General features: G+C 38.4%; 2 protein-coding genes across 2 annotated transcripts in view; both read left to right on the plus strand.

Annotated features, from left to right (window-relative positions):
- Positions 1–19,464, plus strand: part of APELA (apelin receptor early endogenous ligand) — a 49,904-nt gene that overhangs the window by 18,938 nt on the left and 11,502 nt on the right. The gene's annotated exons all lie outside the window — the stretch shown is intronic.
- LOC138171196 (A-kinase-interacting protein 1-like) lies at positions 514–1,648 on the plus strand. Its single transcript, XM_069100590.1, has 2 exons — positions 514–1,007; positions 1,054–1,648. Exons 1-2 carry the CDS (start codon positions 624–626, stop codon positions 1,324–1,326), a joined length of 657 nt encoding a protein of 218 aa, XP_068956691.1. The 5' UTR covers positions 514–623; the 3' UTR covers positions 1,327–1,648.

Consider the following 19,464-nt stretch of genomic DNA (forward strand, 5'->3'; position numbering starts at 1 on the left):
GGAAGTCAGATTTTCTATTCAGCTCCAGTCTTTTCATCAGGAATGCTTGAAAGTCCTCCATCTCATTGAATACTCATTTGTTCCTGACAGATTATACTCAGTTTTGCTGGGCAAGTGATTCTTGGTTGTAATCCTAGATCCTTTGCCCTACATAATATCATATTCCAAGTCCTCTCATCCTTTAATGTAGAAGCTGATAAATCTTGTGTTATCCTGACTGTGACTTCATGATACTTAAATTGTTTCTGACTGCTTACAATATTTTCTACCTGACCTAAGAACTCTGGAATTTGGCTATAATAGTCCTGGCAGCTTTCATTTGGAGATATCTTTCGGGACATGATTGGTAGATTCTTTTGATTTCTGTTTTACCCTTTGGTTCTAGACTATCAGGGAAGTTTTCCTTGATGATTTCTTGAAAGATGATGTCTAGCCCACCCTCCTCGCCCAGCTACACTCGGTCCAGCTGGAGCTCGGAGCGCATGCACCCTGAGAGCAGAGCCAGGTGAGGGGGAGGGGGTTGGGAATGCCGCGTGGTGATGCGTACCATCTAGGCCCACGTTCTTTTGCGCCAGGACCAAGTGCACTCGCTCTGGGAGGAAGGTGTGCACACCTTTGTGTCAATGGCTGCGGCCCTTTCCCGGGCAATCACCCAGGGTAGGATGGACGGCTACCCCGAGGAGCATTCAGTGAACTGGCTGGACAGCGAAACCCAGAAGCGCCTTTGCAGGCAAAGCCAGGAGCTGCTGCAGCGGGCGCAGACCAGAGCTGTCAACTGGAGCTCGCTGGTGGAAGATCTTCGGAGAGAAGAGAAACCAATAAGCCTCAATACTTCATTCAAAACAATGGCAGAATACATGGATTATGTTTCAAGTCAGTGTGGGAGGTTTCATAATCTTGCACCAGAAAAGGCAGCACTGAATCATGTCTGCAGATATCACCGAAACCAGTTGAACCCAATGTCCTCTTCCTGGGTGAGACAGAAAAAATCCACATCCCACGACCCTTAGAGAGAGCTACCAAGTAACAAAGACTGGCCCAGGACCATCCAAGTTGGACCCAGCACCATCCAAATTGGACCCAGCACCATCCAGGTTGGACCCAGGACCTTCCAAGTTGGACCCTTATCCATCCAAGTTGGACCTAGGACCATCCAAATTTGACCCAAGACCATCCAAGTTTGTGGCCAGAACACGTTCCAAGGACATAACGATAGAAGTTTCTTCAGGGACCTATGCTGTCACAGTGGGGTCCCCCAGTGTAACCACAACGAAAATGATAGAGGTTGACTCAGGAAAAATCATCGATCTGAGTTTCCCCCTTTAACACTGGTCAGCACCTTTTTTTAAAATAGCAAAGACAATTGAATCAAACCACACTGTGGTTCTCTTTGTCAGTATTTATACATGAAGAGTATGTGTGTGTGTAGTGCCAATAAAACCAGTCAGATCTCCTAGGAGCTCTGGTCTGTTTGTCTTGGGGACTGTTTTAACTGAATGCTCTGAAAGAGGAAAGGAAGGATGCATCTCTTGCCTTCCCCAGTCTGAATGTGAGGAATAATGTGCCTTGAGACTTCTTTGTAAAATGGTGATTGTTTTCTTTTCCCCTACAAAGTTAATCATGGAAATAAAGAAATTTTGGAAGGAGATTTCAAAAAAAAAAAAAAAGAAAGAAAGATGATGTCTAGGCTCTTCTTTTGATCATGGCTTTCAGGCGGTCCAAAATGTTTTAAATTATCTCTCCTAGATCCATTTTCCAGGTCAGTTCTCTAATGAGATAGTTCGCCTTGTCTTCTATTTTTTTCATTCTTTTGGATTTGTTTTATTAATTTCTCCAGTCTAATTTTTAAGCAATTATTTTCTTCAGTGAGCTTTTGGACCAACTTTTCTATTTGGCCAATTCTACTTTTTAAGGCATTCTCCTCATTGGTTTTTTGGACCTCTTGTACCATTTGGCTAGTCTGATTTTGTGTGTGTGTGTGTGTGTGTGTGTGTACATGTGTGTGTATGTGTATGTATGTGTTAATCTTGGGGGTTTTTGTTTGTTTATTTTTAGTTTTCAACATTCGCTTTTATAAGAATTTGAGTTCTAAATTTTTCCCCTTCTCTCCTTTCCCTCCTTCATACCCTAGTCATCATGCAATCTGATTAGGCTATACATGTATGGTCATATTAAAAATATTTTCACATTACTCATGTTTTAAGGAAGAATCAGAACCAAAAGAAAAAAAACCACAAGGGGAAAAAAGAGAGAAAATAGTATTCATCAATCTGCATTCAGACTCCATAGTTCTTTCTCTGGATGTGGATAGCATTTTCCATCATGAGTCTTTTGGAACTGTCTTAGATCATTGCATTGGTGAGAAGAGTTCAGTCTATCAAAGTCAGACATAACACAATGTTGCTATTACTGTATACAATGTTCTCCTGGTTCTGCTCACTTCACTCAGCATCAGTTCATGTAAATTGTTCCAGGTTTTTTCCAAAGTTCATGTGTTCATCATTTCTTATGGCACAATAGTATTCCATTACATCATATACCATAATTTGTTCAGCCATTCCACAGCTGGTGGGCATCTCCTCAATTTCCAGTTCTTTGACACTACAAAAAGAGCTGCTTTAAATATTTATGTACATGTGGGTCCCATTTTGGGGGATACAGACATAGAAGTGGTATTGCTAGATCAAAGGGTATGCATAGCTTTATAGCCCTGTAGGCATAGTTCCAAATTGCTCTCCAGAATGGTTGGGTCAGTTCACAACTATACTAGTCTGTTTTTTAAGGTGATATTTTCTTTATTTTGGTGTGTTTCCTTTACCAAGATGCTGACTCATTTTTTTTTTCTTTTTTGAGGGGGGAAGGCAGGGCAGTTGGGGTTAAGTGACTTGCCTAAGGTCACACAGCTAGTAAGTGTTAAGTTTCTGAGTACAAATTTGAACTCAGGTCCTCCTGACTCCAGGGTCAGTGCTCTATTCACTGCGCCACCTAGCTGCCTCATTTTCATGATTTTCTTGCATCACTTTCATTTCTCTTCCCAATTTTTCCTCTAACTCTCTTACTTGGTTTTCAAAATCCTTTTTGAGCTCTTCCATGGCCTGAGACCAATTCATGTTTTTCTTGGGGGCCTTGGATGTAGGGGATTTGACTTTGTTGTCTTCTTCTGAGTGTATGTTTTGATCTTCCTTATCATCATGGTAACTTACTATACTCAGAGTTTTTTCTCTGCTTTTCTCCATTTGTTCATTTTCCCAATCTATTACTTGACTTTTAATTCTTTCTGCTTCCAAGGTGGAGGGCTCACTGCTCACTGTCCTAAGCTTCAAGGGGTTTGTGCATCTGTTTTCAGAGATGCTTCTAGGGACCTATAAGTTCTACTTCTTCCAAGTTGGTATGATCTAAGGCAGGCCTGTACAACTTGCAGCCCATAACCGTTTATGGCCCTTGGGCCTCTTGCTTCCCACCAAAAGATTTCCTCTACATTTTTCACAAGCCACCCAAAATTCTTTGGCAGGCCTTATCTAAAGAGAGGTGTTTACTACTCTCCTGGCCTGTCCTCTGGTCTGTAAGTGACCACAAGCACTCTTTTCTAGCATGGAACTGTGAGGAAGGATTCCCCCCTCCACTGTGGCCATGCTAGTGCTAGTCCACTAAGCTATGCTAGTGCTCCTCCTCACCCTGGGACTGCCACCCTGAACTTGACCTGGATCCGAATATGGGCAAAGCAACAGAGTCCTGACTCAGTGCTAGCAAAAAGACCCCTGTAATCTTTTTCTGACCCTTACCATCTGTGAGCTAAAAGCTCTGGCGAGTAGGTGGTGCTGTTGCCACTGTTAATTCAGTGGCTCCCAAGGCCTACTCCTGGTTTTCTGGGGCTGGGGCTATACTGGCATGGCCTGCACTGGCTATGCTTCACCCTCACCCAGGTGTGACAGACCTTTCCTGCTTACCTTCTAAGTTGTCTTTGGAGTCTGTGAGCTGAGAGATCTGGAAACCATTGCTGCCAGTGATTCAGTCACCTGAGGGTTACTCCAGGTTTGCTAGGACCTAGTCTGTCCTGGCATGGCACGCACTTCTTTCTTACCCTGGTGCAACAAACCTTTCCTGCCAACCTTCCAAGTTGCCTTGGGCTAAAAATTTGTTTCAGTCCATCTTTTTGTGGATTTTGCTGTTATAGAATTTGTTTAGAGTCATTTTTAAAAGGTATTTGGAGAAATTTGGGGAAGAGCTCAGGTGAGTCCCTGCCTTTACTCCACTATCTCCATCTCCTCCTACATTAGTTTTATTAGGACAAAAATTTTTCATTTAATGTAATCAAAATTATTTATATCTCCTAATGCTCTTTACATTTTGTTGATGCATAAATTCTTCTCCTATCCATCAATCTGATAGGGAAATATGTTCAAATTCTTTCAGTTTACTTATGATATCTCTCTTATTTCTAGGTCATGTATCCATTTTGACCATGTCTTGGGAAATGGTGTAAGATATTCGTCTATATCTAGTTTCTGCCACACTAAGTTTTAGTTTTCTCAACAATTTTTAACAAATAATAAATTCTCATCCCAAAAGCTTAAATCTTTACATTTATCAAGCACAAGGTTTACCATAATAATTTACTACTGTGTGTTATATATGTACTCTTCCACTTAGCCTTAGTTATTCCTGGCTATTCTTTAGCTAGTACCTGATAGTTTTGATAATTGCTGCCTTATAATACAGTTTAAGATCTGGCACTGCTAGACTACCTTCCTTTACATTTGTTTTTCATTAATTCCTTTGACATTCTTGACCTTTTTGTTCTTCCAAATAAATTATTTTTTTTCTAGCTCAATAAGATAATTTTTTGGTAATTTAATTGGGATGGTACTAAATAAGTAGATTAATTTAGGTAGAACTCTCACTTTTATTATATTGACTTGAACTACCCATGAGCAATTACTGTTTCTCCAGTTCTGACTTTATTTGTATAAAAACTGTTTTACAAATATGTCCTGGGTTTGTCTTGGCAGGTATTTGATGCTGTCCTCAATTATTTCAAATGAACTGCCTTTTCCTATCTCTTCTTGCAGGGCTTTGTTGGTGATATGTAAAAATGCTGATGATTTATGTGGGTTCATTTTATATCCTGCTACTTTGATAAAATTATTCATTGTTTCAACTAGCTTTTTAGTTGCATCTCTAGGATTTTCCGATTATACTATCATGTCAACTGCAAAAAGAGATCCTTTTACTAATGCATTGATGGTGGAGTTGTGAACTGATCCAGCCTTTCTGGAAAGCAATCTGGAATTATGCCCAAAGGGCTATAAATACTTTCATACCCTTTGATCCAGCAATACCACTCCTAGGGTTATATCCCAAAGAGATCATAGAAATGGGAGAAAGACCCATATGTACAAAAATGTTTATAGCAGCTCTTTTTGTGGTAGCAAAGAATTGGAAATTAAGGGGGTGCCCATCAATTGGGGAATGGCTGAACAAGTTGTGGTATATGCATGTTATGGAATACTATTGTGCTATAAGAAACAAGGAGCAGATGGTTGTCATATTTACCTGGAGAGGCTTATACCAACTGATGCTGAATGAGAAGAGTAGAACCAGGAGAAATTTGTACACAATTACAGACACAACGTATGTGTGATGACCAACTTTGATAGACTGGACTCTTCTCAGCAATGCAGTGATATAAGTCAATCCCAAAAGACTCATGATGGAGAGAAATATGTGCATCCAGAGAAAGAACTAGAAAGAACTAAGTTTATATCCAGGTGGAAGCAAAATACCTGATCTTTTTCCTTCTCTTATTTGGTTTTATGTCCTCTTTACCATTTTTCATTCCAGCTGATACAATCCATCTTTATAGCCTGACTAATGTATAATGTGAAAGTATTTACAGATCCTATACTTGACTATATGCCGCCATGGGGGGAAGGGAAGGGAGGGGGACAAAATGTGAAACTCAAGGAATTGTGGAATTGAATCCTGTAAACTAAAGGGAAATAAACAAATTGATTTAAAAAAATAAATAAAAGTGGGGAAAAAATAAAATAAAATAAATTTTATTTATTTCTGATTCCTTCAATTTCTTTTCTTCTCTATTGCTTTTACTAGCATTTATAGTTTAATATTGAATAACACTGGCAATAATGGTCATCCTGTTTCACTCCAGATCTTATTGGGAAGGCTTCTAACTTTCCCTATTACAGAGAATGCTTTCTGATGGTTTTAGATAGATTCTTCTCATCATTTCAAGGAGAAAAAGCCACTTACACCTATGCCTTCAAGTGTTTTTAATACGAATGAGTGTTGTATTTTGTCAAAAACATGCTCTGCATTTATTGATATAATCATGTGATTTTTCTTACTTTTGATATCAATATAATTAATTATGTTTAATAGTCTTCCTTATATTGAATCAACCCTGCATTCCTTGTATAAAACCCACTTGGTCACAATGTATAATCTTTGTGATATACTGTTATAGTCTCTGTATCAGCAATGCCACATTCACAATGCCTATAGAGATTACAAATATGCTGATATAATTATCCATCACAAAATACATCAGGTTTGCCATTTGGGGAAATAAACTAGAAAATTTATTAAGATACCAAAAGACTGAGTCCCAAAACCAGAAAGTGAAAGCCATCAGAGTAGTTATGACATTGGCACAGGTAGATAAAGTAGAAAGCACCCACATTTTCAAGCCTTTAAAACAGAACAGGCTACCTCAGGCAAAGGTCCTCCTCTCCCCACTCACAGCAACCACCCAGCGTCCTGGAAGCACGCTCCCAGCAGCTCCGGCCCCTGACAGTCCTCAGCAGGAGTCCTAACTCAAAAAAAAAAAAAAAAGGCAACCGCCGGCAACTGCCAACCACAGGACCGTTAGCTCGGCTTTTCACTTTCTCTTGCTCTGCTATGTCAGCACGTCCATGGGGCATGGGAGATCTTTAAATCCCATAACCCTTACAGTCTCCTAGCTAGTATTTTATTTAGGATTTTTGTATCCATTAGTGAAATTGATCCATGATTTTATTTCTGGTTTTGCTCTTTCTGGTTTAGGTATCAGCACCATATTTATTTCATAAAAGGAGTTTGGCAGGACTCCTTCTTTGCCTATTATTCCAGATAATTTATTTAATGCTGGAATTAGCTGATCTTTAAATGTTTGGTGGAATTCACTTGTAAATCCATCTGGTCCTGGTGCTTTTTCCTTAGGAAGCTCATTTATGACTTGTTCAATTTCTTTTTCTAAAATAAGTTTACTTAAACATTCTATTTCCTCTTTGGTTAATTTGGACAGTTTATGGTTTTGTAAGTATTCTTCCATTTCACTTAAATTGTTAAATTTATCGGTATACAATTGAGCAAAATCACTCCTAATAATTGTTTTAATTTCATCTTCAATTAGTGGTATATTTACCTTTTTCATTTTTAATACTAGCTCTCTTCTCTTTTTAAAATCATATTAGCCAAATTTATTAATTTTAAATTTTAAATTTAAAATCATATTAGCCAAATTTATTAATTTTCATAAACCAACTCCTAGTTTTATTTGTTAATTCAATAATATTCTTATATTCAGTTTTATTAATCTCACTTTTAATTTTCAGGATTTCCAATTTGGTATTTAATCAGAGATTTTAAATTTGTTCTTTTTCTATTTTTTTTAATTGCATGCCCAATTCATTGATCTGCTCTTTCTCTATTTTATTGATGATATTTTATTTAGAGATATACATTTTCCTCTGATTAGTGCTTTTACTGCATGCCCTAAATTTTGATATGTTGTCTCATTATTATTATTCTTTTTTCACCTTTTTTTTTTGGAGAGTGGAAGGCAGGGCTATTGAGGGTTAAGTGACTTGCTCAAGGTTGCACAGCTAGTAAGTGTTAAATGTCTAAGGCCAAATTTGAACTCAGGTCCTCCTGACTCCAGGGCCCATGCTAAAGCTGCTGCCTACTTAACTGCCCTCAGAGCTTGCTGTTTCCGAGCAGTTTAATCAGGCCAGACCACCATCCCTGAAGGTCAGATTTTTCCTACTGTCCTCGCAAATTGTCCTAGGCTAGACAGCTATTTTACCTGTACTTTTAATTATTTCAACCTCCCTAAAATTTACTTTGAAGCATTTTAAAATTATTTGTGGAGGAATTTGAAAGAGTCGCGTAGTTTTCTGCTTTATTCTACATCTTCCCACAAGTGCCTCTCTCTACTCCTATTCTTTAAAAAGCCTAATGAGACTCCATCATTCCCTCTAACTATTGCCCCATTCCTTTCCCCTAATTTTCAGTCAAATTCCTAGGAAAAAAAAATTATATTTGCTCACTTTCCTTTTCTTACTTTTCAACTGAAAATCTGGCTGCCAACCTTGCTTTTTCTTCAACTTTCATCTCTCTTAACTTCTCTGCACTATTGTGGATATACTGTTATGGATCTTCTCACAGAGACTCTTCTCTGGGTTTTCATGACAGTTCTTCTCCTACCTATCTGCTCATTCTTTCTTAGTCCATTTATCCATGTCCCATAAGTGGATATTCCCTAAGGTTCTGTTCTTGTCCCTCTTCTTTCTCCAACACTTTCACTTGGTGTCTTCATTAGCTTCCATGAGTATCAATAAATCTCTGTAGATGGCTCCCAAACCTATATATCCAGCCTTTGTTTTTCTCAAGTGCCACATCACAAACTTCTTCCTGGATATTTCACATTTAACGTTCTATAGGCATTTCAAATTCACATGTCCAAAACAGAACTCATTATCTCCAAAACTTACTCCTCTTTAGAACTTCCCTATTTCAGTTAAGGGTACCACCATTCATTTGTTCACCTAGGTTCACCATCCCATTTGATCCTTGACTCCTCATTCTCTATTATCCCACATATCCATTCTATTGCCAGATCTTCCTGCTTCTACCTTTACAACATCTCTTAATTGTTGCCCCTTTTCTCAGTCCCAATGTCCTACCCTCATCCAGATACTCATCATCTCTCACCAGGACTATTGCAATGATTTCCTAGTCTCCCTGCCTCATTTTTCTCCACTCCAATTCATCTTCCACACAACTGCCAAAGAAATGTACTTTAAGCATAGGACTGACAATGTCACTCCTTTATTCAATAAACTTCATTGACTTTTTTGTTTGGCATTTAGAACTCTTCACTACCTATCTTTCCAACCTTTTCACATATTGCTCCCCTTCATATATTCTAGTCAAACTGGTCTTCTTAATGTTCTTCATATACATTTCCTCTCCTGTCTCTCATGCCTGAAGTACACTTCCTCCTTTCCTCTTAGACCTCTTTAGACTATCCTTCAAAATTTAACTGTGCTACCTTCTATGTGAAGCCTTTGCTGACTACAACAATTAGTGCCTTCTCCCTGCAAATTACCATGTAGCTTTTTGTCTATATTTATATTACTTGTCTCCCCTAAGATAACATAAGCTTCTGGAGGGCAGGGACTATTTCACTTTTGCCTTTCTAACCTCAGCACATGGGACATAGTAGGTACTTACAAAATGTTGATTGATTGAGGGTAACTCCATGCTTCCCTTATCTTTTCCTAATTTATCTTTAGATTTCAATTCCTGTCTAATGATTTCTGTCCTATCCTAAGCAGTCCAAAGATCATTCTTTTTGGAGAAGAAAAACAAAAAAATAAAAGTTGAGTAATCAGCTTCCTCACCTTTGTATTTATCATATCATCTTCCTTAAGCAACAGTCTTATCCTTTCTTTGATCCTTCTCTTGCTCCTAGCGAAGATTAAAAACAAAACACTTTTTGTCATCATTAGAATCAATCACCAACCTCAGTTCATGTGGGGATTTAAAGTAACAAAATTTTATAGGATCATACAACAGTTTTGGAATAATGCTTCCATTTTTTCTGTAAGTCTTTTAAAAATATAAATTAGTTGATTAATCTCTTGTTGTTGGCCATGTACTCTCTTTGGGCAACTTTTCCTTTTCCTCTGGAGTCACTGCAATCATCTTGTGCTTGTATTAGCAGAATTTCATTTCTGAGAGTTTAAAATATTCTATCCCAAAATATAAGGTACAAATCAGACGAAGTTCACCTTCCCTCTCCTTTTCTATAATAACATATCATGGGGTATTTGCTTATACCCAAGGTGTATTTCTGTAATTTCATTTCTGTAAACTATTCTGGAGTATCAGTTCCCCTTGTTATTTCCACTTCCTCCACCTTTTGGCAGAGGAAATAATGCTAAAGATGTCAAGAAACTATGAACTGTTCTGCTTCTGGCAGAAAGAGAATATCCAAAAAAATATCCAGATTGTTGAAGCCATCCATTATTCTCTATCGTGCCTCCAACATCAGCTTTGGGATCTGCTTCCTGAACTCCTACTCTGTTTCTGCCTTCTTTCATCCACTACTCCAATAGAGGCTATTTGGTACAGTGGAAAAGAATGTTCCATCTAATGTCTGGAGACCTCAATTCAAATCCCAGCTCAACTATTCCCTACTTGTATAACTTTAGGCAAGTCACCTCTCTAGCCTCGGGTTCTTCATCTATAAAATGAGGGGATTGGGCTCATTGACTTCTGACATTCCTTCAAACTCTTATTTTCATTCTCCTTCAAACTTTATAGCCAATCAGTTTCCAAGTCTTATTGAATCTATTTCCATATACATCCCTTTCTCTTTACTCACACAACCAACCCCCCTCATTCAGGCCTTCAAAGTTTTTTTCTAGACTACTAAAACAGTGTCTTAACTATGTATTTGTGATGCTTGTGTTGACAAGCAGGCCAAAACCATCTGACACAGAGTGAGTCTGCACGAGATTGTACTAACCTTCATGGAGGTAAGATGGATCTTATATACAGAAAGAATGTGGGAGGGATCTTCTAAGGGAGGGATTTGGGGAGGGTCATAAGGAGGGTCATGAGGAAGAATATTAGGAGGATCTTGAGGAACTGAGATGAGACTCCAGGAAGGATGGGAGGGTGGGAGATAGCTGAAGGCTATCTGGAGGGCTAGGCTAGTTTTAGGGCAACAGATTTAGGTATAGATATTTTGATAGGATCAAGGGTGAAAAGTAGCTTGACAATGGAGAGCTAGGCTAGGTTAAGAGTGACAGAGATTTGGGCCTAGGAAAGTAAAAGGTTTATGTCCTCAGGCAAATTCCTCATCAAGTGGGAAGATTCTAGGGGGTTCCCAGAGCCTAAACATACTTCTTCACTTTTTTTTTTTTTTTTTGCCTTTTGGAGGGCAATTGGGGTTAAGTAACTTGCCCAAGGTTACAGGGCTAGTTGATTCTTCCCTTTCTTCTGGCAGCTAGGTGCCAGAGTGGATAGAGCATGAGTCCTAGAGCCAGGAAGACCTGAGTTCATCTTTCTCATTTCAAATATGGCCTCAGACACTTACCAGCTGTGTCACCCTGGGCAAGTTAATTAACCTCTCTCTTACTCAGTTTCTCCAATTGTAGCATGAGGATAATAATAGCACCTACCCCCCAGGATTGTGGTGAGAATCAAATAATATTTATAAATTACTTAGCACAGTGCCTAGAGCAATAGTAGGTGCTTAATAAAATTACTAGACAGCTAGGTGATACCACTGCAACACCTACCCACTGGTAGGTGTTGGGCCTACAATCAAGAAAACTCATCTTCCTGAGTTCAAATCTGGCCTCACACACTTACTAGCTGTGTGATCCTGGACAAGTCACTTAACCCTATTTGCTTCAGTTTCCTCATCTATAAAATGACTAGAGAAGGATCATGACTGAAAACAACTGAACAACAATAAAACTATATTCTCTTCTTCCTTCCTTCCTTCTATCCATATCCTCCTCCTGATACAAAACTTCTGATATGTTTGGATTCCTTTTTGCCGCCACAACCTTTCTATCTACTCCTTGAAAAATTTCTGTAATAGATATATTTATGATGTTATTTTTGAGACATTCATGGACAAAAGTCCATGGGGTTTTTCTGGCAAAGATACTGGGGTAGTTTGCCATTTTCTTCTCCAGTGTGTCCCCATTTTTTACAGGTGGGGAACTGAGGCAAAAAGAAATTCAGTGACTTGCCCAAGGTCATATAACTAGTAAGTGTTCAAGATCAAATTTGTACTCAGAAAGAGGAGTCTTCCTGACTCGGGGGCCTTACTCTTAAACTACTGCACCACCTAGCTGTACATCAATGTATGGACATCTTTATACCCCAGTATAAAGTTTGTAAAGTCCTTAATATACACTACTCCATTTGATTATCACAATGCCTCTCCATGTGTTAGTCCCACTTCAAAGACTTAATTTTTTAAAAAATAACTCTTAAGTGTTAGAGGTCAATTAGGGTGGAATTTGAATCCAGGTCCCCCCTGTTTCCAAGGCCAGCTGTCTTTTTTGTTATACTACAAAGCTCCCAGCCTTTTTACATCCTCTTCTAGGAACATGCATAGGTGCCGTACCTATGTTGCAGAAAGAAACACAAACACAGCACATTCTCTGCAGGTCACTAAAAAATTTGTGTTGTCCTCTACTGTTCCTTAAAACCAGGTTCTCTGTTTTTCTGTCTTCTTTTTGTTAGTTTCTTAGCTGACTGCTGGAACAAACTTAGTTGTAAGACCTGTTTGTTTCACTGGGGTGTCCTGAATAAGGCTTATTTAGGATGGACTTTCAGCCTTTTCTCCAAAAAGGGTGAGGCTAACGTTTTCATCTGCCTTGAACTGGTAGTTATATTCCTGTCATGTCCTAATGAAAACAGAAACTTATTCACAAATAGAAATCAAATTTTCTAATTAGATTTAATTGCCTTGCTTGCTGCTGAGCTCCCTTCTTAAATGGAGGTTTTGGAGTTCAGAGAGGCAAAGGTAGTGATAAGGTAGAGTACCAAGGCTAATATGATCTTGCAGAGTGGTGATGTTTTCCCAATAGTGAGTTTCCTGAGGCATGGTAGAGAAATCAGAGAAGTTATTTTGAATAGATTTGTATATTAGTATTAAGCTGAGAATTTATTCAATAATTCTAATAGTTGCCATTTTCCACTAAATATCTCATTCTCTATCCCGTCACATATTTATTTTGGGGTTTTAGCTCCCCAAGAGATATCTAGATTGGATAGTGGATAGAGTACTAGAGTGGGAACCAGGAAGATAACTTCCTGAGTCCAAATCTGACCTCAAACACATTGCCTATGTGACCCTGTTTGTCTCAGTTTCCTCATCTGTAAAATGAGCTGGAGAAGGAAATGGCAAATCACTCCAATATCTTTGACAAGAAAACTCCAAATGGGATCACCATGAGTCAGACACAACTGGAAATGACTGAACAACTATTACTAAAGCTTCCCAAGTTTCCTATTGCCCACTGCTAACAAATATTCTGGGAATACTAATCCTCAACAAGTCTGAGAAGTTACAGTCTCCTTTACAATGTCCCTCCATCAGTCAACTCACAAATCAGAGGGAACAAGTACTTTGTCAGAGAATGGGTTCCCAGTTTTTGGTTGAGTTATGGTTATCATAAACATATTCATGACCCTCATTTTAATTCAAGAAACACATAGTAAGGGCTTACTATAAAACACAACAATATCCTAAAGTGATACAATATGTCTTCATGACTTCATAGACAAACTTCTAAAACACATTTCTAGTTCATATCTTTTATTCTAATGTCATCCTTCTCCAATCCCTCTTGCATTGCATGACTTACAATTCTTAAGTAAATCATTGGCCCTCTGTTAAAAATCTGCAAGTTTCCTAATGGGCTATCTAAATGCTTCTGCCAGAAAGGTCTCTTTCTCTCTCAGATTGCTCCCTCTGGTGGTGAATATGAGGAAAGCTTGGAACACAGAAATCCACTTGAACTAGAAAAGAATCAATCTCTCAGCATTTAGAACTGGAAGGGACCTAAGAGAGTTTCTTAAACTTTTTAGCAATCTGGTCAAGTCTAAGGATCCCTTCTCATAATATTTCTAAATGCATAAAATATACAGGATTATAACAGAAACCAAAGACAAGTGAATTTTTTTTGTCTCATTCAAATCCATGGTCCCCCTGAAATCCATCCACAGACCTCCAGGTTAATAACCCTTGAGCTAGTACAAGCTTTTTGTTTTACATATGAGGAAACTGGAACCCTCAGAAGTACAAAACTAATAACAAATATTAATCCAATACTTTACATTCTACAAAGCACTTTACACATTTGAGCCTCACAACATTCTCAGGAGAGGTAGGCTCTGTAGTTATTATCATTTTCCAGCTAAGGAAACTGATAGATAATTTTTCCAGGATCACACAGCTAGTAAATATCAGAAGCCAAGATTTGAACTCCAACTTAGTGACTCAAAATCTAGTCTTCTATTCACAAGTAACAAGGTAATTCACACTTACACACCTGTTAACCAATCATAGATTTAAAGGTGGAGGAGATTTTAAAGGTCATCTGCTCCTAACTCCTTTTTACAGTTGAGGAATTGATGCCCATGGAGGAAATGACTTGCCCAAGGTCACACAGGTAGTAACAAAACAAGATCCAAGCCCAGCTCCTGCAACTTCAAATCTAACACTGTTTCCCTTGTTATCAATAACAGCTAGCAAGCACCTAAGGAGGGATCCTTGGATCTCTCAGGAGGTAGTGTGGATTTGGCGTCTGGAAATGCTAATTTGGCATCAGGAGGACTTGAGCTCAAATCCTACCTCTGATGCTTATTAGCTCTGTGATTCTGGACAAGTAACTTAACTACTCTATGCTTCAGTTTCCTTATCTATAAAATCAGGGTGTCCAATCTCTAATGATCTTTCTGGTTCTAAATGTTTGATCCCATAACAATCTAGTTTTCATTGAATGCTGTATAATTATAATGTCCAGGCTTGGTCCCAAATAAGAGAAGAGAAAATGTACCATCCTCCTTCTTTGCAGAAATGGGGGACTATGGGAGTAGAATATTGTACATACTGTGTTGGTTAATTTCGCCAAACTAGTTTTTCTTTTCCCTTTCCTTATTTGTTCTTATAAAATGACTCTCTAAGTAGGAGAGGAAGAGGTCTATTGTTGGGGATGAGGATGATGCAAAAATAAAGGTATTGATTATTTTTATACAGATTTCAGGACTCAGTTTCCTCAAACAGAGAGCTACTTGGGGACATGGCCAAGTGCATGTGGAATTTGTGAAGTGGTGGGGCTCTATAAGACCTTCCAGAACATCTCCTTCATTTGCTTTTCCTCTATTGCCCTGTGTGATTTCCTCTGAGGGGCCTCTCAAACAGAAGAAGGTAGAAGCCACTCTCAAAGTATGTAGCTCCCCAGGGTCCCAGAAGCATTAATGTCAGTAACCTTCAGTACACACCATGGAAACCCTCAAGATGAGGGGGAAGCAATCAAATAAATCCTAGGGGCCTTCAGGCAAGAAATTTATTTTATTGTCATTGATTACTTTGGATTTCATGTCACCTTTTCAAATATATTCCTCCCTTCTCCTCTAGTCAAAAAAACATTCCACAAAAAAAGGAGGGCAGGGGAAGGGTAGAAGCTAAGCAACACATCAACTAATTCTGATAGAATATGCTATTTTTTAATATAACTTATTTTACTTTTTTCAATTAAGAGGCATTTATTTTTCTCCGTCCCAACTCCCTGCAGTGAGAGGTGGGAGAGAAAGGAAAAATAAACCCATAGTCAAGCAAAACAAATTTCTTCATTGGTCACATCCAAAAATGTATGTTGCACTCTGCACCCTGAATCCAATACCTCTCTAGTAGGTAGTAAAATAATGATCACTTTCACTTTTATATTTCCTTCTTTTCAGAATGACCTAGAATCAACCATCCTTTGTTTTTGTTTTTATTTTTTTAAGAAAAAAGGATGGGAGGGGTGGCCAGGTGGCTCAGCGAGTAAGAGCACCGGCTCCAGTGTCGGGATGACCTGGATCAAATCCGGGCTCAGATACTCAGCACCACACCCAGAAATAATAACTGGCCATGTAACCTTGAGCAAGTTACTTGACCCTTTTAAAGCAATTGCTTTAAAAAAAAAAAGATGGGTGGGGGTGTCAAGATAAAAATCTGTGATGTAGAGAAACTGAGGCAGAAAAGTCCACATATAATCTACTCATTGAGAATGCTAGCAGTTACCAGTAATAGAGGTCAGTAGCGCCTCAGTAACCAAAGATATACTTTACAATAAGAGAAAACTTTATATAGTTTGGTGGTTACATAAGCTTCAGTAACACAAACTAAGTCTGTGATTGGCCCATAATTATGATGACTAACAAAAAGCAGGAGAAGGATCTTCAGGATCCATAGTAAGAAGGAAAACACAGAGTTGAACATCCTTTAGGAGGTTCCCAGACAGATACCCTCCCTTAACCAAAGAGACCCAGTGCTAGGAGAAACATCTCCAGAACAGGTTGAATCATCCTCCATCCATCTTTTTATCTCCCTCAAGAAGCAGATCTGTGCACAGTCTCCTACAAAGTCTTTTGCAAACTTTTCTGCTAAGGCCTAAACAAAAGAAATCCAAATCTAAGTCCTAGAAATCGGTTAGAGTGATTACTAAAATTCTTCAAGCAGTAACTATTAATCAACCAGTAATCAGTTTTGTTGAGAAGGATCAGAAGAGGAAACATTTAAGTAAAGCTAACAGACCTTTTGAATCTGACAGTACTTGTAATGTTCCATGCTCATAGTCCCCCATCTCTGTAAAGTATGATGGGAGCTGCACTTTCTCATCTTTTCTTTGGGGCCACTTTGACCCTTATAATCACACAATATTCAGTTTAGTTTGTTTTGTTCTTTCCGTTTACACTGTTGTAGTCACCACATATATTTTTTCTGGTTCTGCTTGTTTTATTCTGCATCAGTTCAAGTTTTCTCATGTGCCTATGAGTGTTTGAATTATTGAATATAAATTGAATATGAAAATATTCATATTCAAAAACTGAATATGAAAAATATGAATTGTTTCTTAGACCACATTAATATTCCATTACATTTATGTACCACAGTTTGTTTAGCTGTTTCCCAATTGATGAACATCAATTTAGTTTGTAGTTCTATGCCACCACCAAAAAAATATGTTACTATGAATATTTTGATATCTATGGAGCCTTTTCTTCTTTGTCCTCCTCTCAAATCCCCTTCTATCTATACATTGTCTCCCCAATTAGAATGGTATACTTCTCTAAAGTCAGGATCTCTGATTTTCTCTGTCTTTGGACCCCCAGTATTTAGCAAGTGCCTGACACTCAAGTGCTTTAAAAATGCTTCTTTAGAGGCAGTTAAGTGGTTCAGTGAATACAGCACTGGCCCTGGAGTCAGGAGGACCTGAGTTCAAATATGGCCTCAGACATCTGACACAAAACTAGCCGTGTGACCTTGGGCAAGTCACTTAACCCCAATTGCCCTACCTTCCCCCCTCCAAAAAGCAAAAAAAAAAAGTGCTTCTTCATTGACTGCTTTGAAAAGGGGGCTAAAGGAGGTCAGAAAACATAAGCATTCAGTTTGCAGGCTCAAAGATTTAGAACTGCAAGGTACATTGTGAATTGTCAAGTCCAGTGCCCTCATTTTACAGATAAGGAAATTGTGGCCCAAGAAAGGAGTTGCCTAAAGTTACCTATTTGGTAAGTAGCAGAGATAGACTATGAACCCAGAGTCCCTTATATCTCTCTGCCTCCTAACATGAAAATGGAGATAGAAGTAATGGCAAGATTGGCCACATTTGTACACCACTGTACATTTGAAAATGGTGTACATCCTTTCTCCTCCTCCCCCTATGGCTTTGAGATGACCCACTCAGGAAACCTATTTACATCTTCCTACTACTCATCCTGCCCCACACAAGATCCCACAGGCAAGCAGAATTCTGCCTTTCCCAAAATACTGAAAGTAAAATCTGCCTCTCCTAAACCAGTATCCAGTATCAATGTCAATAGAAGGACATACACACAAACTATGTAGGAAAGCACTATTCACCAGCTGGGACAGAACCACAGATCCCTAGAAATTCAGTTCTACAAAAGATGCTTTTGTGGTATAAATAATTGGGGTTACTACTCCAAATGGAAATGTAATGGCCCAAAGAGAATAGAAAGGGCCAAAATCACCAGCAAAGATTTTAATCTCGTAATTTGTAGGTACTTTTATTTGGGAGGTAGGGTTCAAAGGGGAGGAGAAATAGAATAGGGAGAGGTAAAAGTCTTACCTAATTGTGAGAGACTACAGCACCCATAGGGCAACTAGGTAGGGCAGTGGATAAAGCACTGGGCTTGCAATCAGAAAGACTTAGTTATCTTCCTGAGTTCAAATCCAGCCTCAGATACTTACTAGTGTGTGACTCTGGGCAAGTTACTTAACCCCTAATTGCCTCAGTTCCCCTTCTGTAAAAAATGGGGACACACTAGAGAAGGAAAATGGCAAACTACTCCAGTATCTTTCCTTGTTTTCATACTTATTTGCTATGTGACCCTGGGCAAGTCACTTAACCCTGTTTGCCTCAGTTTCCTCATCTGTAAAACAAGCTGGAGAAGGAAATGGCAAACCACTCCAGTATCTTTGCCAAGAAAACTACAAATGAGGTCACAAAGGGGGTCACAAAGTCAAGACATGACAGAACAACAACAAGAACAATGTTCTAAGTACTTTGTGTAATACTCATGAATTATTAGAACTGGAGGGTGCCTTAAAACACCTAGTTCAGACTCTTTATTTTACAGACACTTTGATTAATGCAACCTGAGACATCACAGTACTTTGTACCAAACACTGAATCAGATGACCTGGACCTGTGGGAACATGGTGAGGTCATTTAACTTTTCTGGTTCTCAGTTTGATCATTTACATAAAGGAAGTTGAAGTAAACGGTCTCCAAGCTTCCTTCCAGCTCTAAATCCACGATCCTAGTAAAAGTTAATTAGCTGCTACTAATGCTACTAATTAGCTTGCCAATATTTAATCCCAAAGTTAAGTAATTGTCCTCCTTAATACTACTTTCTAATAAATACATTTCAGTACTAAGAGTAAACTATTTAGAATACTTACTATGCTAGGGTCAGGTCTTCTGACTCCTAATCTAGGTTCTGACACTGGGAATATTATTCAATTTCTCTAGTCCTCAATTTCCTCATTTGCCAAATAGGGATAATACCACCTACTCCAACTGTCTCATAGAATTATAAAAATCAAGTAAAGCAATAGCTACAGAAGTATATTGAAAATTATAGAGTTATAATGCCACCATTCATTATTATTCAAGTAAATATTGTTAAATTTTCTAATTAATGGTGAGAATTTTTTAGTTAAACCATTTAATTGGTCTAAATAATTTAAATACCAATATTAAGCAGGTTATTGAATTAACAATATAACTCATAGCTTTTTCTATACCTGATTTTTAAAAGTACTTTCTCCTTTTGAACTAATTTGAAATTGAGAAATCCTTTGGTCCCCAACTGATAAATGGTCAAAGGATATGAACAGGCAGTTTTCAGAGAAAGAAA

The sequence above is a fragment of the Petaurus breviceps genome, unplaced genomic scaffold (assembly GCF_028583685.1).
Source record: "Petaurus breviceps papuanus isolate PSGF00001 unplaced genomic scaffold, PetGlider_PUasm1.0 126, whole genome shotgun sequence".
NCBI lineage: Eukaryota > Metazoa > Chordata > Mammalia > Diprotodontia > Petauridae > Petaurus > Petaurus breviceps.